At 43.1% G+C, this 23,088-nt stretch overlaps 1 protein-coding gene across 1 annotated transcript in view; it reads right to left on the bottom strand.

Moving 5' to 3' along the window:
• jph1a (junctophilin 1a) overlaps positions 1-23,088 on the bottom strand; it is a 30,794-nt gene that overhangs the window by 5,807 nt on the left and 1,899 nt on the right. The window contains exons 2-3 of the mRNA XM_035142232.2: positions 21,078-21,846; positions 5,616-5,734 (exon numbers count right to left, since the gene is read on the bottom strand). Coding sequence (XP_034998123.1) covers positions 5,616-5,734; positions 21,078-21,846 — 888 coding nt within the window. The remainder of the gene's footprint in view (positions 1-5,615; positions 5,735-21,077; positions 21,847-23,088) is intronic.

Below are 23,088 nucleotides of genomic sequence, written 5' to 3'. Positions count from 1 at the left end.
TTCACACCATAACTCAATAAGAGTCGGGGCTTCGTGGGCGGGCCCAGCGCAGTTTCGCTGTGTTTGTGGACGGATTCCTGCAGGGGGTTCCAAGCATTTTCTGAATGGTTCTCTCCCAGTCTCTCTCTCACACACACACACACACACACACACACAGGACTTCCACCACAGACATATTAAATCCCCCAAACCCCCACAGAATCCACATAGACAAATTAGAGTGTTTTCATAATTTCATTAACGAAACTGAAGGGGCAAAATTACATTTTCTGAAAATGGAACATTCCACAGGATATTATTGGAACTTTTGCGTGGTTGTTTTGCAGATATGTGAGCATGTGTGGATCCTCTTGAGGAGACTGAGTGAAGATTTATTAGACGTACTCTACCGAGGAATCCTGTTAGGTCAGCTGGAACATGTACTGGGACTCAATTACCCAAATAGCTGTGGTGTTTCTTTCATCTGAGCATTGAGTCTGCAGCCTTCCAAAGAGGGCCACTAAAATAGGCCATGGGTGGTATGACCAAGACAAAAATAATTGATGCAAACTCAAATAAGAACAAATAAAAAAATGCAATACGGCATTTATTGAAATGTCGCTTTGTCAAATTCCAGTTATGTGTATAAAACAATATTATCATTGTTATCAATACAAGCTTAGCAGTACTCTCATCATTGTCTATTTGAGATTATTAGAATACAGGGTTTTGTTTATGCTGCAGGTTGCCAGTTCTGTTCATGTTAATCAATAGCATATTTTCTGCTCCGGTGCACTCTGAGCAACACACACACACACACACACGGTCATATACTCACACTAAACATGACGGGTCGGCTGTTTAAGACCCAGTCTAACACCAGATGACCTTAATATGAGATAAACAGCAGTAACATGAGGGGGGGCTTCAATGAGACCTGAATATGTGTGTGTATGCGTGGATGTGCGTGTGTGTGTGCGTATAGGAGGAAGAAGTACAGTATCACACATCTGCTGCCACTGTACATCAGTCTGGATTCAGTCTTGGCCCCAAAGTTCATGGGTCTTGCAGCATCTCTGGCCCAGTAGGAAATATATATCTGTCGCCATTTAAATCTTATTTTTTCATGAAGAGCTGACAATCAAACACTGACCCGAGGCATCTGTTGCTGCTTTGCCTTTACATACTCGTCAGATGCACGGAGCAGGACAGAAATATATACTTCCTACGGCAAAGGGTTTGCACAAGTGTTTCACTGAGTCTATATGTCACATATAATTAATTGCAAGTGGTAGTGAAAAGCATTTGCATTTCATATTCTAGTCTCAGCGTGTTCTCTACACTTTTTATATTTAAGATTCATAACTCGATTTGTAGCTTTTTAGATTTTCTCTTACTTCCTCCTACTCACACTGGTAGATGGGTGGGGGGGGGCTGTCATTGTTTTCCCAGATTACATCCATCACTGTAGCACGCACAGAAACTCAATACACACACTAAATAAACACACGTGCAAATAAACTATCATCTGTGCAATCGTTGTCTTCCTGTTCTTTGTTTCTAAGTGGCCACATGCAAAGACAAACATGGAAGGCCTCACATGAACTGACGTGTAATTGATAGAGACACGGCTCGCTGGAAGACGCTGAGTCAAATCCGGATGAGGAAACATCAGCAAACACCACAGAGTTTTTCCACCACACACAAATGTGACATATAATAGATAAGGACACATTCGCATATTTGGGAGTAGGCGCCATGTTTAAAACAAAATGTGAAATATTTTTAAACAAAAGCTTTGCCTTTCACACTAGTTTTCACATACAGCACAAAAAGAGACACTTTCTCACGTCCCACATTCTCTTGTGTTACTTTAAAGACACTGAACTGAACTCTGGACATTTTCCTGAGATTATCCAGAGGGACTGAACGTAAATGTCTAGGTCAGTTGCTTCAGACATTTGCCGGAACTTTTCCTGCCAGGCCCCTGGTAAAATGTCGGGAAACGTGAGCCCATGTGAGATGAGGTGGGTGTGTTATCAAAACTGATAAAAAAAAAAAATCTCAGGATGAAAATGAGGTGCCACGCACGTAGAAGTCAACTTGGAAAGACAACAAGATTCTACGCTGGTGTCCAGAAAATGTCCAGAACATTTTCGAGTTCATGTCTGAAAATGGCTTCACATTTTCTTCTCTTCGTGCAGTGTGACCTTCGAAGTTACTTCACTTAATTACATTTTTAAAACAATGACAATTTCAACAAGATGAAAATGACTTTTGAAATCTGTCAGGGATCTGATTAGCAGTTTCTTCACATCATTTATATTCTTTATCCTTGAAAGTAATGAGACGTTTTAAAATAACTCTTCACAGGCTCCAAACGTATTCCTCGAACACCTGCTGCTGTGAATATAAAGCAGCACCTGCTCGTGTCTGGCTCTCAGCCCTGACAGGTCCGGGCTTTTATGGTTCCACCTGGTCTCAGTGTACCTTGACTGGGTCAAACAGGGCGGGACAGGATCCTCCCCCTTCTCCAGTCACCGACTGAAGGAAGGGACAGCTGCTCTCCGACAGCCCCGGTGAGCGTGGGGGCCGAGCTCCTCTCAGTGCGTAAGGATTCCAGCTATGTCTCCATTAGACCCCGGCGAGCACACATCAGCCCCAAATATAGCCCAATTAACGTCACGGCCACAGGCCACGCCCAGCTAGCCCTCGCTGCTGCCCCTCCAGGGTGCTGTGTGTGAACCAATCATAAAGGTCAGGGTCCCGTTCCCTGTGACCCCGTCTTTCCTTTTGAAGTGTACACTCCCAATCTGGGTGATAATCTGCTATGAGTCTGAAATGCCAATTACAAACAACAAGGGGTTTAGACTCCTGGTTGTTACCCCGGAGGACTTGTTAGAAGCGGAGGGAAGGAGGTACGTGAGAACATTTCCACCGTGGACGTGGACGCTGAGGAAGCAACGCAGATTAGTCTGGGAAAGTCACACAGATTCCCTGTAATGCTGGGATTGACTTTGACATTCAGACAGACAAGGTGATCAGCAAAGAACAAACTTGATTCTACATCACTTAGTTCAGTTTTTTTCACACTACACTGTCTGTTTCTCTCCCTCAGTGATGAGCTTGCCAGGAAGCGGCAAATAGGGGAATGTGTTTACACTCAAACATGATCTAACCTGCCACAGGACAAACAGAGAACCAGCAATAAACACACAAAGTAGGCCAACCTGGATTTCCCAGACTGCTCTTACTGCTTCTCCTGTAATAATCTCATTTACATAGTACAAAACAAAGACTTCCATAAACTAAAAATAAGATTATATGTGGAATACATTAAATGGAAAATAGATTTGGCTTATTACAGGTGCCTGTCTGGCTCACCTAGGCTTACCAGATGCATGCTTACATAACTGCAACGTTAAAACGCCACGGCTCAGATATCGCCCCGCGCCCCACATTATTATGACATCGTCCACTCTCTCATTCATGATCCGACTTATAAGGCAAGAACACTCTCCACGCAGACTTGTGAACGTGGAGATCACCCGGCCTGCCAAGCATGACCACTGTTTTCCACAACACAAACAAGCCGCAGGATGTCTCTGGCCCCGGGGCGCGCCATTTCTCTGGCTTAGTGGAGGGACATGCTTGAATGGGGTCCCATTGTCAATCTATTTGTCACCCACTATTTTGTGGTGGCCTTTGGCGAGGACCCAAGGTCGATTAGCTCACAGGACTAAATATAATACACGCAGTTGAAGAGGAAAGGCTAGTATACCTCTTACATGGCAAATGAAAATAAACAAAAAACGTATGATTTAAGCTTTTGAGTAATATTAATGGGGTCTATATCCTAATAACAACTTTTACACAGTTTGAAGTTAATTCAAATGATTTTTTAAATGAGCCTAATCTGGTTTGTCGATGATTGCCTGACTGTTGTCTGGAGGTTTTTTGCAGGGACAAATTCTCCTAAAGTCATATGTGAACATAATAAAGAGCGATGCAACAAAACATGATCTCAATCTGTAAATTCAAGAAAATGTTTTGACCCAGAATGGAAACTAGAATGCCGTGCAGCCTGCCAAAGTCTAATAGTCTCTGTAAATTCAATCAAGCTGCACCAAGTTACACATACTCATAGATATCGGTCCCCTAAACATGCCTGAATATTATCATCAAGACCCATGAATTATTCATTACATTACATTTCATTTAGCTGATGCTTTTATCCAAAGCGACTCACAATAAGTGCATTCAACCATGAGGGTACAAACCCAGAACAACAAGAATCCCTGGGAAATCCGCGAAAATGACGAAAAATGTCCTTTCTCACAATGTTAAAGATCTTAAAAATCCTGGATCCGTCCTTTTGTCCAGATCCACACCAAAAAGGTTCAGTCTTCCCTGAAAAATACTGCATCCGTCCACCATGTTTCGTGGCAATCCATTTAGTGTTTTTTGCATAATGCTGCTAACTAATAAGCAAACGCAGAAAAAAACATAACCTCCTCGGCGGAGGTAAAAATAAATCAATGCACGATCAAAAAAACCTTTTTAATTGTTCCTATAGTCTGATGTTGACCTTAGGTTCCACCTCTGACCCCAACTGGTGAAATGCTCTTGAACCAAAAAGGATCTCACACTATCTATGCAGTACGATATGCACAGCATTTCCTTTTAAAACTCAGCTTACCTAGTAAATGAACTACAGAGTTGAGTCGTAAGCCCACGCTGACCTGCTGCATAGTATGGCAGAGTGCCTGCTGAAGCTGCAGGCACAAGAAAGCTGAGAACTGCTCGGTATCAAGAGCAGGAGCCCTTTCCTTCTCCGCCCCTCACATACCTGTAAGCCATTTCCAAGTTTGATATGATAGGAAAAAAGACACCTATAAAAAAACAACATCTTGTTCCCCCCTTTTTTTTTGGCAGAATTTATGGTTGCAAATTTTAGCGAGTATTTCCGAGCTGTTACAACCGGCCTTTGACAGCTAAGACAAGGCTCCTATCCAGAATACAGTAGTCAGCTTCCAGCTTTGTCTCTGCGCAAACACAGTCCTCCATTGTGGTGTTAGATATCATGCTCAGTATCTCTTGTCTTCGGCCCCGCAACCACAAGACCCTCTGCTTTTGTACACGCAGAACAAGCTCATTACAGACTCCGAGCCAGCCTGTGTACACAGCTCTAAAACTGTGCAAACATTATTCATGCAATGTGCAGAACCTCTTAGCAGTTACCCATTTCCTAACAGCGTGGTCTGTTATGGGCAAATTGGTTGCTCGAGGATGCTGTAGCTAACAAAAAGGGAGTGGACATTAGACCGGCGTGGCTGGATAAATGCAGCACTGTTGGGGGTGAACCCCTCAAGGCCTCGTAGCAATGCATGCAAATTCATCTCTGGGTCAGTCATGTCCACAACGTCTGAAAACCTTGTCTAACATGCTTGCACGCAAATAAGGCCACTTGAAATAGTCAAAGGATTGTGTTTCACCGAGCGCAGTGGACTGAACTCCTCGACCCTTCAGTGCACCTGCAGTCTGAGCTACTGGGACAGTGGGAAAGTATGTGGGGAGAGTAACGTTACAGCTACTGGGAGAGCACATACTCATAGAAGCTTGTCCTTAAAGGTTACCTGGTTGGTAGAAGTTGGGGGAGAGCTCCCTGGCAACCGCCCTGGCAATTTCAGAGTCGTGCACAGCAGAGACAGCGGCCTGGTCCGCGGCTTCGCTTTTTGTCCTGGCATGGGCCGTTCTGCAGAAACACAAACGAGACAATATTCAAGTCACATAGAAGGTAGAATATAGGAGGATGGAAACCAGTGGGGTAGAATAAAACATAGAAACATACACATACAGTTTTATATAAGAACTCAGTGTAAAAGTTATATTTCTCTCTCTTGCTTTCTCCTCCTCCATCCCTCCCTTCCTCTCTGTCCTCATCTTTGGGCTGTAACACTCGGCCCATCCCTCCCCCTGTGCTTCTATCTCAAATCCAAATCCCGATTTTCCAAATGGAGCGCAGCCACATCCAAGCAAGACCTTAATCCAGTCTGGAACACTGCAACTGCTGCTGGTCCACGAGGGAGCAGAGACCCAAAGGCCATGGAAACACATGTATCATATTGTATATCATTGCATCGTAACGTATTGTATGCCAGTCAGGCTGATACTGTATAAAGCAAAAGAATATTGATAAACCTAAAAATCTATAGGCAGTGCGAACTCTCACATATTCACTTCGGAAGGACTTTTAATTCCTAATCTATGACCGTCCATCTACAGTGAATAAAAATGTCCACACACCCACGCACCGGAATGGGCTTGGATTCACATCTGCTGAGCTATGCTGATGCTCAAAAAACGGAAAAGGCAGAAGAGTAATGTGTTTTGGGATCAATGTGAGCTTAGCGTTAGCACTGAGAGGCATTATGGGTGCGCACCATGGTGAGACAGACAGAGGCTGGGTGGTGACCTGCTTAGCAAATCCCTTGAAAACTCCACCAGGAGATGCGGACACATGCAAACACCAAAAAAATAATGAGACCTGTGACCCCAGGACAACATGCCGCCGCTGCCTTCAAGGCCAAATCATGCCGTTACATGACATGCATCAGTTAAAGCCGGTGGATTAGTCACTTCATGTATGAGCAGATACTGAGACGACCGCAAAAACGCTCCAACAATACATGACGGTGCAGCGTGGACTGCCGGGATCCAGATGGGTTTGTCAGAGTATCACTGTAAGTATTGACAGCTGTGCCTCGTGCCCTGCTTAACCCCACTCATCCATCTTCCTCTCCCTCTTTCTTTCAGCATCCCTTCTCCCTTTCAATCAATGCCCCTGTTTTCTTTCCTTTTTCTTTTTTGTATCCTTCTTCATCCAGCTATTGACGTTGCATCACCTCATCCCCCTGCTCCCCCCCCTCCCCTCCCTCTGTCTTTCTGTCTGAGTGACCCCAACGGACAGATGTCTCTATTTCCGACTGCTCCTCTGTCCTTGGACTCCGGGCCGCTCTTGTTTTTGATGGACTCGGACAGTGAGATATTAAAATGCATGAGGAGCCATATGCCGGCGGGAGAGAATGGACCGCTTTTCCTCTCCAGAAATAAGTTGCCGCCTCGACCTCAGCAGACAGAGGACACACTCAAGACTGTGTTTGCGGGACAGCAAAGTCTCTGGAAGACACTGACCAGCTGCAGATTTGAGAATTTAAAAACAGTCACAAGTACAACCCACACAATTCTTTGCTTCTTGACGTTAACTATTACAAACATGTAGGAGCTGACATTGAAGCATTCCAGTTACATCACACCACTGACATGTATACCGCAGACATCCACTTGCCACACATGCTACAACAAGGACGTACATGTGTCTATTTCTGAAATGTGTGAAATGGGCAGCCGAGTGAAAGGAGGCATGAATGAGTCATAAATGCGCACAACGTGCACCGCAACGTATTCCGAGGATCTTAACAGTTCCCTTTAGGTGGAGCGGGCATTATGGAAGTCGAGGACAGAGTCAGGAAGCGACGTCGGCTGTTCCCAGACAGGATGTCTGGTGGTGGGAGGTGACAGGCGGAGAATGATGGGGGCAGAGGAGAGGTGTGACAGAGCAGTGGGACAAGAGGAGAGTGCAATGGAAGGCGAGAAAACATGGGCATGTGCATGGAGACGAAAGGGTTGGTTGGTTTTTCTTCCTGGCATCAGTAAATTCTATCTTGATGGCTTTTATCCAGCTATTGAGGAACGCTGGCGTCTTCGCGTCCAGGTCCTGAGGGAAATATCACTAACTAGCTGCTGACTTTGTGCTGTTTGGCTGTTTGGCAGAATGGCCGACTACCAATGATCCCTATCACATTACAAGTAGTAACTTAATCTATTCTTAATAAAAAAAGATACTGATATTGGGTGATTATCCCACACAGTGGCATCAACACAACATGCTTTGACACAGAGACAAAATACATGCAAACACATTTTCTAATTATTGAATTATCTTAAAGACAGATTCAAGGTAAAATATCAACGATGTAAAAGCTCATAATCGACCTTTGGAAAAGTTCTATAACTCGTCAGAGATTCTGCAGCCTCCCTACTTGATGCCCATCTGCCTGAATATAAAGCAACACCTGTTCATGTCTAGTTTTGGGCTCTGCAGGGGCGCCGCTCCAAGAAAGTCAAGGTATTTGAATCTGTAAACGCACCTGCTGACGCACACAAACACACACACATGCACAACAGTTGGCAGAAATTTGGAAAAAAAGGAAGAAGGGAGCAGAGACTTTAAAGCAACTCCTTTTGGACTGAAGCGCCGTTTGAGAGATGAGATTGATGAAGGGCTGCTGAGATCCACGGCCGTTTCATTACTGAGACAAATGAATTGTGCGAAAAGTGTTGAGTCAGTTTGGCAGCGAGCGCGACTGATGCTCTTTCTCTCTGTGCAAAGTGTCCGTGTGTGTGTGTGTGTGTGTGTGTGTGTGTGTGTGTGTGTGTGTGTGTGTGTGTGTGTGTGTGTGTGTGTGTGTGTGTGTGTGTGTGTGTGTGTGTGTCAAGTGTGTGTGTGTGTGTGTGTGCAAGTGTGTGTCTTTGAGATAGAGGATGATGGGGAGAGAAACAAAGAGGGAAGAGGAATGGAGATGAAAAGAGACAGAAGTGGAGAGAGAGACAGACAGAGAGAGAGAGAGAGAGAGAGAGAGAGAGAGAGAGAGAGAGAGAGAGAGAGAGAGAGAGAGAGAGAGAGACAGATTGCCCGGCTGAAGACTCCTGGATATTTAGAACTGCTGAGGTATGCATCTCGGCCTCTCTAATTTTACTGTAGGGTTAAATTTCAAACCCTGGCTCCCAAGTGGCACGGTGCATCCTCCTTTAAGGTTTGTCTCCCGCAGGATATACAGTTGGTGTGTATCTTTATTATGTGCTGTTGTGTGTGTCGTGTGTGCAAATTCCCTTGAGTGGAGCCCTTGTCCATCACTCCCCAGGCTATGGCCTATTTGAGGAATGTCCCCTTCGCATATGCTGACACAGTTCCGCGCCCCTCCCTTCGCCTCTTGGTCCCCTCTTCTTCAATACCCCCTCTCCTTTCTCTTTTCCTCATCTCTCCATCTCACTGACCTATTCCCCCTCCCCCTCGGTCCAGGCGGGGTAATGCTGACTGGTACAGTATATAATAAGATAGAAGATGAACGGACCTCGTCCGCAGTAAACATCCACACTCGACAAATTCACTTTTAACTCCATCACCCTCTTCATCATTCTCTTCATCACTTTTATCGGCCACGACCATGAGAGAACTACTACTATACAGCAAGGGTCATATTTCAAGAACATGCTCCATTTAGGCCGCTCCAGCTCTAAGTGCACAGATCTGCTTTGTGAGAGGATGTTATATATCAACAGAAATTACTGCCGTGCAGCTCGCCCAGACAGGCCAGCCAGGTCCAAAGCGGCGGCGCAGAAAATCACAGAAAGTCTGCACAAATTAGCACTTGTCCCTGCACACGTCTCTTATAGTCGTGCATGCCCTCGCTATTGAAAACCCAGCTGGTGCTAATTCAGGATTACTCGAGCGTGACTAACACTGTTAGCAGTTAGCTAAGACAGAGTCTGAAATTATTCAGGAATTATTCCTGGGCTGAGGTCTGGGCTGGGGCTGCAGCAAATTAGGCTTTAAATGGGAAACAGAGAGGCTGTTCTTCCGAGATAAGTTAAGTCTATCCAGCAGACAGAGGTATGGTACTGTATAATGAGAATATCAAGACAGGGTCATGTTAACTGATGGCATATATAATGCACTTTAAGCATTTTGCATGTCAGAACATCTGAGTGGTTTGACAGATTGGGGCTCTTATCCTTTCTATTCTATTAAACAGCTTTTGAATTTTGTCTAATCTTAACCTACAAAACCATAGGCTTTCTGGATGAGTCTCCTCATATTTCACAATAACATGGGAGCTTTGTTCAGTGTATAAACAACTTAACTTGGCAGAGTAGGTGAATACAAATAGACAGAGCACTGCAGCAGCATCAAAAAATACAGGTACAGGCACTTAAGTAAATGGAGCAGGGTGCGACGATGGAAAACACTGGCAAGTTCGAAAAGCACAAGGCAGAGTGCAGGGACATGGCTAAATAACAAATGTACTTGTCTGACTGCAGCAGAAAAAGAAATGATGGGGACACACTGAGGATTGCATTTAAAGACAAATCCTGCAGGTACACAATCAGTTGATTGTGTACCTGCAGGACAGTAGCTGGCAAACGTGTGTTCAACAAACACAAATAAGCAGTTTGTTAAGTGTTTGATATTGTAATGGAAAATGATCACTATACTATAATACCATCTTTGGTTATGTAAGTGCCAATGTGACCTTCAGCATTCAGACGTATACCTTATATAAAGATGGACGACATGACAGCTCCCCAAAAGTGAAGCCAAAGCTTATTGATCGCCCCCTGGTGGCTGGCTGCAGTATAGGCCATAAACCTTGCCTCCTCCATGTTACTAGATGGAACATGGACCAAACAGAAAAGTTAAAGTACTCATCAAGTTTGAGTCAGCTCTTTTCACACTGATGTTTGTTTAAGTGAGTCACTCCTGTCTCCAAATGATATCAAAAGATGTGTGCAGGCATGAAAGTGCTATAAATCATCTAGTTGGTTACAAATTTGTGAAAACCATACTTGAAATAATTTCATGCCTTGGAGTAATTTTCGATTTTGATTTATCGTGCAACAATGCATTCATCTTTTTTTTCTGTTCACAAGGCTGTAGAGACAGATTGGAAACTCACTCAAACACAGACTTCATTTCTAGGAAGAAGAATGCGTGTAATTAATTTTGATTAAACAAGAGAAAAAAAACTCAATTGACATTCTGTGGATTACAAACAGAGCTGATCTCCCACCTGTGTTCTGAGACCTTCCTCCAAAAACACATGGTCACAGGTTTGTCTGACCCTGCATCAGGTTTTCAGGCTGTGAATACGTGGAAGTGCTTCTTACATCCCGACGTGAGTAAGCATACACAGAATTGCTGTTTTATTATAAACACTGTTCATTTTGTGGTATGTAACAGGCTCTTTTATCTTGAAGGTCTGATACGCTCTCGTCTGAGTGCTGATATGAATGCTCACGGCTGCGCTGAGAGAGCGACACACAATCCCTTGCTGAGATGATCCCTCTGGTTTTGGTGAAGGGCAATGGCAGGGATTCAGACCTCAGCTCTGCACTCTTTGTGTCAACACTGCCGGTGAAACATGGCCACAGCTGATACAGCTAATGACACGAAAGGGGAGGGGTTAACGGTGTCTAAACCAACTAAACAACGCAGAAAATTGGGATTTAGATTTTACTGTCGCCTCAGTTTTTGTTTGTCACTGCTGGAAAAGAGGAAATAAGAGGGATGAGGAAAAAGCAACTAATAAAGCTAAGAAAATCCAACCATTATGGCTTCTAATAAGCCTATTTTAATATCGACACAAATATAATATTCAAATTATCTAACAAAAAACCCATAGAAGAAAAATAAGGACATGATTAGACCCCTGAGTAGTTTATTTTCTCTGAAGGCACTCAGTTCTTGCATGCAACTTAAATTTGATCAGATAAAGCATATTAGGGAATTTAAGTGCATGCAACTAACTTGTGTACTTTAAATAGATTGTAATGGGAATTAATGTAATTACTGGCAATCATGATTCCTTAATAAAGTCCATAGCTCAGTGCAGTGCACAACATCAGTGAATACAATGTTTCTGTTTTATGGATTAGCTACAAATCTATCTTTATGAAGAGATTAAATGGAAATGAAGATACGTATATATATATATGATATCAGTGAGTTACATATGGTAAAGTATGATTGGTAATCAATATCTGAAATAGGAATCTCTATCAGTGCATCCCTTTTTTTTGGCACATTCGCCCAAAGCCCAAAGGTCAAATAAAATGAATAGAGAGCATCTGTGCTCGATTTAAATGTTAATCAGATATGTAAATTCTTGTTAATTCAGTTTCCATCAGTGGACCAGGTAACAAAGCAAAATTAGGGACAACATTACCTCTAAAAATGATCAATTAATTGGCAAAACTGAACTCAAGATGGACGTCAGCATCTGACCTCCAGTTACTGTGCTGCTATAGAAGCAACATCTGACTGTTTTCACACTCACACGCTGCCGGGACCCAGGAAAAAAAAAAAAGCATTTATACAAATGAACCTGAGGTTGTGCTGCAAAGACAAACACACACACAAGGGCCCAGTGATGCAGATCAAAACATTCAGTCACATTACTATGCAAACACAACACAACATATACAAATACAAACGCACACATGCAAAAGCTTCAGAAGTACACCTCAGAGAAATGAGCTACCTCTCATGCAAATGAATGGTAATGCAGACACACACAAACACACACATATACACACACACACACACAGACACACACGAAATCAGCATAAGAAGTTGAAAAGGACCATCACTGAGCAGCGCCTTAATGAGGCCCACTGGGAATCAGGGAATCAGTGTGGATGAAGGACATTTATTTGCAGTGTTTGGAATATTACATAGTTTTTATCTCTATAACAACAGACCATACATAGATTGTAAACCCAACAATTGCAACCAGACACACTCCACGAGCCTCCAAGGGGGAACAAATACAATGTGAAATCAACAGCGCCTCTTCACTCTGCTACTTTATAAAGAAAATCAAAAAACGGCTGACACGATGATGACGGCTGTGAGGCAGTAACCACGGCAACCACCAGAGACACTTGAGCATGCTGTCTAACCAGGCATTTGGCCTGTATTAATGAATTTGCAAATGAACAAACCCACACTACAGCCCACTGTATGGGTGTAATCTTGCACACATGCAGGCACACACGTATACACACAAACAACAATTCAGTGGTGGTTCTCCTTTAACTACGAGGCTCGACATCCGAAGCTGAACCTGTGTGAGTAAAGGTCACATCGCCTGGCAACCACTTGAGCTTAAGGAACAGTTTTAATTATGGTCTCTACTCTCTCTCTTCCAATCTCCTCCACACACACACACACACACACACACACACACACACACACACTCATACACACCACCATCGATTTCCTCTTTAGTGCAAAGCCAAAGGAAAGTATTAGTATTAGGTTACATCTGCCCACTGCTGAAACAACGGTGATGCAATCTTCACACTCTCGCTATTTCATGGACTGACTGGAAAATGTGCAAAAAACATGACTGCTAGTGACATAAAAAGTAAATTATTATGAAAATCATGTATACAATAATAGATCATTATCATCAGCTGCAACTTCTAATGATGTGTGGGTCAAGCTCTGCATCATATCAATTGTATAATCCAAGAAAAGGTGATGGTGATGGGTGAACAACAGATTGTGTAATCCTAAAGGAAATGCATCACGGCCCCACGCACGGTTATCATCCATGCATGTGATTACAAGAGTAGTCGCTTGCTTTAAGAGGGGATTCGGTGTGGGAAAGCAATACTGTGAATCAACAAGAGAAGCGATAACTCCGTAATCCAATCCATGAACATCTGGAGTGAAAGCGGCCTAGCTAGCCAATCAGAGTGGCTGAACAGATTTAGCAGGGCACGTTAGTATCCAGAGGTTAAAGACACTGTGCCGTAACAGCAGGTACCAAAAAAAAATAAAAAAGAGACAGATTTTAAGAGTCACCTCAGGCAACACAAACTGAAAACAACAGAATCACTGTTCTTTGTGCCTCAGATAAACAGATGGCGACGATTACGGGCAACTCTGGTGTTGGTACCATTCTTTATTTGAGCATTTTGAAGACACATGAGGAATTAATTATGAAGTACAGCGACCTTTAGGAGTGAAATCATTCCTAGGCTGCCATCGCTGACAGTATTGTTCTATAATGAGCCGGCAGTATTAAATTTGACTATGTTTCATCAAAGTTATGGAGGAATTAATGTTCTGTTATTTTTAAATCTCCATAAGGGACACATACCCATTTGTTGTTTCTATCTTTATGCATTTTCATATTTAATTTATATATTAAATGTCAATAAAAAATAACTCCTAACTAATAAAAAGGACACTAAAATACAAAAGAGGTTGATTTTATTGGTAAAAGTTCCCTCTGCCTCCTCAGTGCATATTTATAGCCGCTGCTACAGCCCCAGTCTAAATGCTGTGGACGCTACTTTGAGGACTTAACAGGTTTATTTCCTGTCAGTGATGACACCTCTAGAGCCGGTCAGGCATTGCATTATGGGCTGTAAATCAATGCACAGAGCACGACATATACAATATAACACTGAATCAACTGCCATTGAGGACGTCGACCTGATATTGAGCTGCGTCACCTTCAACAGAGTAACTGAATTACCACAACATGCCTCACATGTGTTTGAGTATTGAAGTACAAACATTTCAATATCAGAATGATGTAAACGGCTGTAGAGCAGGTGCAGATGATTACACACCGCTGCAGGCTGACATTTGGGATTTTTATGTAACAACTCGTCACGTCACAGGGAAATTCTCAGGAGACACACACACACACTCACACACACTCACACAGGGGAATCTTGGGAGAGATTACTCACTCACTGAGCAGCAACACTGTTCACTTGCATTTGTTATTTCTCTAAATCTAAAATCACAGTGTGTATAATGCAATATTTAAGCCGCTCCACTGAGTCTGACCTCTGTTGACCTCGCTTACATTCACAATTAAGAGTAAGAGACGTGAAAATACAAAAGAAAGAAGCAGTGCATGGATTTTTTTCTGTGTTGGAGGCAATTCTTCACAAACATGGCTGAGGTGAGGCTGTAGAGGAAATGGAGGAGTGGGTGAAAGCAGCTGTAGAAGGAGCACTTTTGAATTTTTAATGATTGCAGGTGAACCACTACATGACTTTAACTCTTTATAACGGCCTTGGACTTCACATGATTCCCCCCTCTTTGCCTGGCTGACTCATCCCTGTCTTTCTGGAGAAGCTACATGAATATGTGCCATTGAGAGATTACACGCCTCAGTACCAGGGTGTAATGTTGGTGAAACCCAAACCTCTGGCCACTGCTGTCCACACAGCACGGTCGTGTTAGCGGCTCAGTGTGGTTGCACTTAATTGGTTCTTTGAGCTAAATGCTAATGTCAGTATGCTAACAGACTCACAATTAAAACATATACCTGTTGCCAGATGTACAATCATTATCGTAGTTTTACGAAAATGTTGCCCTCTGCACGCTCATTAATGCAAGATATAAGATAATATGATAATTTGATCACTCGCAAGTTTAAGTCCTTCCTGTCTCATGTTTCAAAATAAGAGTCTATGGGCCTTGCCCCTAAATCGCTTCGGAATCTCGACATAGCTTCAAAAACGTCCAATCCCTACTCTGGTCGCATACCATCATTAAGAAAGTGGGAATAATCAGTGGAAGTCCGTTAGGGCCGTCTCAATTACCAGCTTTAAGAGTTTATAAAATATTACATATTCAAAACTTATACAAATTATTTATTTGATATTTAAACATAATCTAATGAAAGTTTCTCATCCTGAGACAGACTCTAAAAAGCTGTTGAAAACTTTGCACCAATAAACCTACTACTTGTTGAGAAGTTTGATTCTGGTAGACTATTAAAGTGAACAACTCTTGGAGCTGTGAGATTAAAAACAAAAGAAAGTCATATGTAGTTTCACGCACCAACATACATTGGTGGTGGAGCACATTATTTTATAAAACAATTCGCCTTCATTTGTCCAGATATATATCCAATAATAAATCCTTGCATAATGAGATAATGATTTTAAACATAACCCATCAGTAGAAACTTTACAGCTCATTAAAGACTGTTCCGAGCCTTCTTGTATATCGCTACTCAAACTTCATCCATGGTTTCATCTATTGACGTCTTTCGGGCTGTTATGACAACATGTAATGATAATCTGATACACACAACAAGATTACATTACACACTGTCATGTGATTCCAATGTGGGTCATTCAAAAACCATTCGACTAACTCATCACTCATGTGCCACCTTTCATACGTATCGGCTGGAAATAACTCAAGTCATTATTATTCTATGTACGAGCATTTGATTGTGTCAGCAGTAAATGATGACCTCCATCACGTTGCTGTAAATACGAGCCACCTCCGGGATGAATATACGGGGCTCGCTTTACTCTGAGTCGTGATTCAGACGGCTGACAGTCCTCGCCACAGTTACAGTCAGTGAACGCTCCGTGCCTCATTGCTACTGTACATTTTGTCACTTCATAAAGAGACAAATTTGACACACTTGAGAACGGTGTGTGGCGCCACTTCATAAACCTCCATGACGGGTGGCACCTGGTGCCGAGATCAAACACACGCATGTACACACATTCAACCAAATAATCCAATTCCGGTTTCCTGCGGCGGTTTCGGGCAGAAGTCACAAGTTTCGAGGGAAACTATGCCCTGAGTCGTGGATTATTGTGTTCACATGGTGAAACACAGGCTGATCAGTACGGCGATCCAAAAAGAGCAGGTGTTGAGTGGCTGAGGTCATCACACAGCAGGTTATAAACAAACACACACACACCACACAAACGCACGCACACGCACGCACACGCACACACACACACACACACACACACACACACACACACACACACACACACACACACACACACACACACACACACACACACACACACACACACACACACACACGTACACTACATGCTCTCACATCCATTCTTTTAAAATCTTTTCCTCCCATATATATGGATACACACACACACACACAAACTCGTTTGGGAGAGATGGGAGTGTGAGTGAGATGGCGGGCTGCTATATCAGTGGTGGGACGGGTATATATTCCTGGCTGGTGCTGATAAGCCAACTGATGCCTTGCCTTATTTAGTCAGTACTCACTGACACACACTTGCAGAGCAGCACACATGCACTCTGACTGTATGTGTTTGTCCAAGAGAGTGTTCGCATGTCAGTGTATGTGTGTGAAGCGTTCCTGTGAGGGGGGTTCTGATAAAGCAAATACGTATAGATAGAAGAGTGTGTCTGTGTGTGTGTGTGTGTGTGTGTGTGTGTGTGTGTGTGTGTGTGTGTGTGTGTGTGTGAGACAGAACAAATGTGTGTACCTGCTTTTCTGCCAACATGTAGAGGGGCCAGCTTCTTACAGAATTAGGGAAAATAGCTTCATGTGTTGCGGAAGTAGTGCAACAGTCATTCAAAATATTCTGTAACTGAAGCCAAATAGATGAAAACTAATTTAAACCACGGCAGAAACAACATGGTAAGCAGATATTTGGAAAAAAGCAAATCTGATGATGCTGAGAAATTCTCCAACTGGCTCTCACACCCAAACATGTCCTTCCTTGCACACACAGATTATATTAAAATCAACCCTGTGATCCTTAATATAAATATTCCATATATCATTCTTGACTTTAAATAAATGTTATCAACATTAACACCAGTAACAGGAGTAACTGTGAACTCTTGTTTAATGTCTTGTATATTTTTGTCTGCAGGTTTTGTCTGGACATCCACTCACCAGAAGGTCGATGGTTTCATAGCCCCAATGTGTCCTTGGGCCAGATACTGGATCCAATTTGCCCCTGATGGCTGTGCTTATAGTGTATGAACGGTGTGATAGAATAGATGCTGCAGTAAAAAACATAATCCTGAAATTTCATACATCATATAACCTAAAGAATGTGTCATCATAACACAGTTTTTTGAATACAACTGCAACTTGTCCATCTCATGCACACGTCAACCTAAGTTCAGGTGTTCAAGAGGTGCTGATAAACACTTGACACATTGCTGAGTATCATTTTGCTGATTGCTGCAGATGAAATAAGCCTCTTGTGAATAAATGTTCTGTTCCTAGAGAACCTGCATATTTGGTGTTGGTTAACTTTCACTAAGCACAGAGCTATTAAACGGGAAAAACATACTTTCTCCATTTCCCCGGACTGACTTTTTTTTTTCAACTTAACATAACAGAATGAAGCTCAGGTAAAAAAATAATAATTTGAATAACAACACACAATCCACCAGAGATGAGCTGTTGAAACTAATATGCAAGTGTGCTTTTTAGATTTTCAAGGATAATGTTAAGACAATTTTTTTAATGCTTCTGCTTTTATGAAATAGCACAGAGAGTGCAGGAACATTTAGGTATCACAGTGTTCATTACGGTTCATTGCTGAGTCTCCAGGACACATAAACTGCTGATCCCTGACAAAGAGGCTTAATGTGAGAAGCATCATGATGTAGTAACGTTTTCAATGGTGCTAACACTCACTTATCTCGGTTCACAGGCCTCAACCACAACCACAACAACATACACACACAGAGGAGAGCGTACTTTCAGATAAGAGGGACAAAATAACTGAATGAGGGACCACTCCACTCCACCGCATCACAGGAGAACGCCATTGATTGGCTGATCCCAAGCATGAGGTCATCAGCTCTGCCCCAGAGGCTGATGGGATAGCTCCTCTGTACACTAATTCACGGTGGAGGGGTAGGTGTGTCCCCCCTCTCTGTTTCATTTCTTCCATTTGTTCACATCCGCACACTCAAGACTTCCCAGAATGCTCTTGCTCAGCAAATTCGCTGCATCTCCCAAATTATTCACTCAACATTCATCCCCCCGCTCTCTCGCTTCAATCCATTTTCCTTTGCTCTCTCTGTCTTTTCTGCCGTTGCTCTGCCTCCCTCCCCTCACTCCCTGCAGATCTGCTGCCGAACGCTCCACATCCAAAGACAGGGAGTCACGTGACGAGAGCTGGATCGATAGGAGTGCATCTTTCGCCATGCACTGTATAATGAGACTTACATAACACGCTTACAACCGTCACCGTCTGCCTGTTTCTAACACAAACACACTTGATAGAGGAAAAAAAAAAATTGCTGAATTCAATCAGCAGAGCGCAAGAGATGATTTTCCAGCAGCACATGATGGAGCAGCACAAACCAGCCAGTAATTTGATCACTAACTCCAGTACAGGGGAGCTTGTTTGCTGCCATAAACACTTTGTATCAGCGTGAATGTTTGCACTGTTGCTGCTTTAGCGCCATGCATTAGGTCATGTGTTTACTTCTGTTGCAAGTTGTTGCACTAATGCACAATCCGAGGAGATCAGAGGGCTCGTTCTTTCACCGTATTATCTATTTCTCTTTTCCTGGTAGGTTTATCTCGACATCCCAGTCCGACCCTCGCTGACTCAGACAACGGACTCATAATATCATGGGTCTTATCTGTGGAACAAACAGCCGTTCTAATATTAAGCATGTTAAATCCTTTCTTATGTAATCTACATCTTATATCCTCCACAAAAGATTGTGGGGATATGAGAATAAAGCCCAGCTATCCATAGTGTCTGCAACATCTATTACTGTATTGCTCTGATATGCCCAGGCTATATCAAAATACGCTTATTCAATGACTCCAGTGTTCTGTATATTGAGAGTGTATATTATTATTTTATGTAGATTGCTGATCAGCCAACAAAATGCTGAAATGACACCGATTAAAAATCACCACAGCACAGTCTGAAGCAGTAAAAAATGTTGTATCCAATATATCGGCCGATATATGTTTATTAAAAAAGAATTTGATGATGATTCCTAAAATGTCTTTATTAAACCCTTATAAAAGAATTGTGATTGAGGCTTTATATTTTAAAGTTTTAACCATAAACTTTATCATAGATATCGATAATTAAAAAGAAAACACAAATAAAACTAAATATACAGAACTTGAATTAAGAAAATATAAATATTCACATTGTTTTTAATAATAATTTTTCATATCGGTGAGTATCGGCAAACTGATTCTAGTCCAAACAGCCGCCCAAACAAACCCTAAAACATTCAATTCCCCTGATATTTCCTTAACAATTTTGGATTTGAGTGAAACGTATCAACAGATGGACTGTAATGATATTCGGAACGAATGCAAAAGGTCGAATTGCAATAACTTTCATTTCGTGCCATCATCAAGTCAACATTTCAGTTTGTCTGACAGTTTGATGGCCAATCATCAGCTCGTGTTAGCATCATGCTAACACATAAAACTAGAATGGTGAACACGGTAGAAGTTGTACCGTATCAGTTAGCCATCGGCATGTTAGCAGTATATTACTGTCAAGGTGTTTACATTCTGATGTTAGCATTTAGCTCAAAGCACTGCTGTGTATGAGTACACCCTCACTGAGCTGCTAGCATGGCTCCAGACACTAAGGCCGGTTTAACTACATGAAGCATTAAAGGCTGAAATGATCCATTGATTCAATGATAGTTTCAGAGCCCTGTAGCTACGTTTCTTTGTGTTGTGTCGAAACACAATCTGTACTATGGAGTTTTATGACTTCTTGTTTTCATACATGCAAATTCATGTGAGCGTGGAAAAGAGGAGCGTGTGATTGCATAGAGACCTTTTCACAGCTTGTACACACCCTGACAGTCGTCAGTTTAATAATTCCCTGATGCACTGAAACCAGAGGATGTCAAAGCGATGCTGCGTACCCTGAACTGTGTCCCAGTAGGGGGGACGGCTTTAAATGAAAAGGTCACGTCTCATCCACCTGTTAAAGAGCAGATGCCACATCAGAGCAACGCTTGGCAGGGGGAGCAGGTATCGTTATTGGGCACACGAGACTCACTTGGCTCGAGCGGGGGTATGGCTATACGGCTCACGCACATGAACTCTCGGACACACAAATCTCTTTCTCTCACACACACACGCACACAAGATGCCTGACCCCTCTCCCTTCGGAATGAAAGATATGAGCAGAGAATAGAAAATAGAAACAGAACCTTTTCCCGGGGATGATCACAGCGGCTACACAAAAGCCTTGACTGTTGGTGATGAATAAAGGTCGGAGCTGTTGTGATGTGACTCCACTTACAATCAGACCAGGAGATATTTGTCAAACAGGCCACTGCTTGGGCTCTTTGACAGAGACAATAAATGCCAGAGGAAATCCGGCTTGTCTTTTTGTCGTGTTGACACAATACACACCCATATGCACACAGAAGCATGAATGAACACACATAAACTCAATACCTGGAGGCTGCTATTTCCACTTTACTCCTGGCGATGGCTGCAGCCCTCTGTGCCCCCTCCACAGCCCGGTCCACCTTCTCTTTGGTTTTGGGGTTTTTAAGAGGAATCAACTGCTTCCGTATTCCACGCACCAGCACGTTATTTTTGTACTTCCCTTCTTCTTTGGTGCTGTCTGGGAAAACCGTGCACCCGTAACCATGGCGCTTGTTGTTAAGCCATTCTCCCTCGTACTTCATCCCATTGGATCTCTCCGAAACACCAAATCCATTGCGTTTGTCATTCTTCCATTCTCCCATGTAGGTCTCGGTCGTGGTGGCGTCCACATGGTCCTCCAGAGGTAGGTCCTCGTCTGGCAGCTCGCCGTCACCAATGGATATGGTAGAGTTGGCGTCGCTGGAGCTGATGCGGCTCATGGTGGCGTCGCTTCTCGCGGAGCTGCGCTTGCTGGAGATGGAGGTCCGAGAGTCCGACTTGCGCAGCTGCCTGAGGCTGCCAAAGAGCGAGCCCCGGCGGAACAGGCCCTTCTTCTTGCCGGTGACGACCTCGCTGTCTGAGTGGAAGTTGAGGACGAAGCCGCCACGACTGCCTGTCGGCGTGTCTGCGGTGGAGGAGAGGTCCTGGAGCACCGTTCCATTACTCTGTTCGGAGCGCAGGGAGGCCAGGGATGTACGGAGAGGTGATTTGATAACGGTGGCCATGCCATAGGGAACACTCTGACGTACGCCGTAGCCATGCCGCATACCACCCATCCACTGGCCTTGATAGGTACCTGAGGGAACAGGTGACATGGGTCAGCGGGTGATAGTGAATTACTGTACATTTCTGAAGTGGTGGTTCCAAACATTTTTAGTGCATGGCCCCTTTAAAAGAAGAACTGTCCACTTGTGACATGTTGCATATGTCAATGAGTTGTGAGTAGTTCCATTAAAGCCTGGAGAGGTGATATTATCCAGCTTTTTGCAAATAAAACAAGCAAAGATTAGTAAAAACTAATTATAGAGTATAAGTAACAGAAATATATTATTTTGTCCTGCAAATCCTATTGAGACCCCTCAGATTTATCTTGTGACCCCTTGGATGGATGCGAGCCTTAGGTTTTCAACCACTGTTATACAGTCTGAAAAATTCATAAAAATTTAAAACTGTGTGAAAATATGTGATGTATCTGAACATGACTAATAAAGGTGAGAAGAAGGTGCAGATCAGGTGACAAGACTTTGAACCAGTAGGTCTAGAGTTACAGTGCAGTTACTCAGAAAAATGTTTGTTGTTCCAAATTCAAAGTTACAGTATAATCTTCAAGGACAAAGTGTTTTCAAAGTCCTGCTTGTGGTTACACCCTGTCTCACTGGGCCTAATTCCAAAAAAGCGTCTTTTATCTAAATGAAATTCTGTATAAGCCTAGAACATGTCTGTAGTCCTGGATTTCTACAAACTCTCTGAGAAAGACGAAAAAATACAAATCATAGAAGATGATGCACACGGGCTTAACCTGTCCTCAAAAGCTTTAGAGTCATATCAGGGTAACATTTCCATCTCGGTTGAAGTGAGAACGATTTGTCTGATTCCTGTTCTGCAATTGGTCGGCCTGATATTCTCTGTATCAGCTAATACATAAGGGAGCACAGCAGCCTTGCTGTAAGGGAGCAGATTATGTCAACTAATGAAATGTTTTCTCTCCTTCCCCTCAGATCCGGAGCCGTGAGCATAACTAACTCAATCACAGAGATTTGATTAAGGAACTGGTACTGAGGATCACTTGGGATGAATGTGAATCACTCAGCTAGGAGCCTATTTTCAGGCGGCCACTAACTCCCCCACTGACAGTAGGCACATTCACCACCATCCGTTCGCCTCTGACGACAGGGAATTGCTATGAGTCACATAATGAGAGAAATACTTCATTAATCCCATTTGGTGCTGCTGAGCCCAATGAGCGTGTGCTGCCCTACTGTAGCTTCTTCAGAGCATCATATTACAATGCTGATCCTAATAAGAAGGAAGGCGTTTT

This window comes from Hippoglossus stenolepis, chromosome 19 (genome assembly GCF_022539355.2).
Source record: "Hippoglossus stenolepis isolate QCI-W04-F060 chromosome 19, HSTE1.2, whole genome shotgun sequence".
In the NCBI taxonomy this organism is placed as follows: domain Eukaryota; kingdom Metazoa; phylum Chordata; class Actinopteri; order Pleuronectiformes; family Pleuronectidae; genus Hippoglossus; species Hippoglossus stenolepis.
Note: the sequence above shows the minus strand (reverse complement) of the source record. Positions and strands in the feature narration are given on the sequence as shown.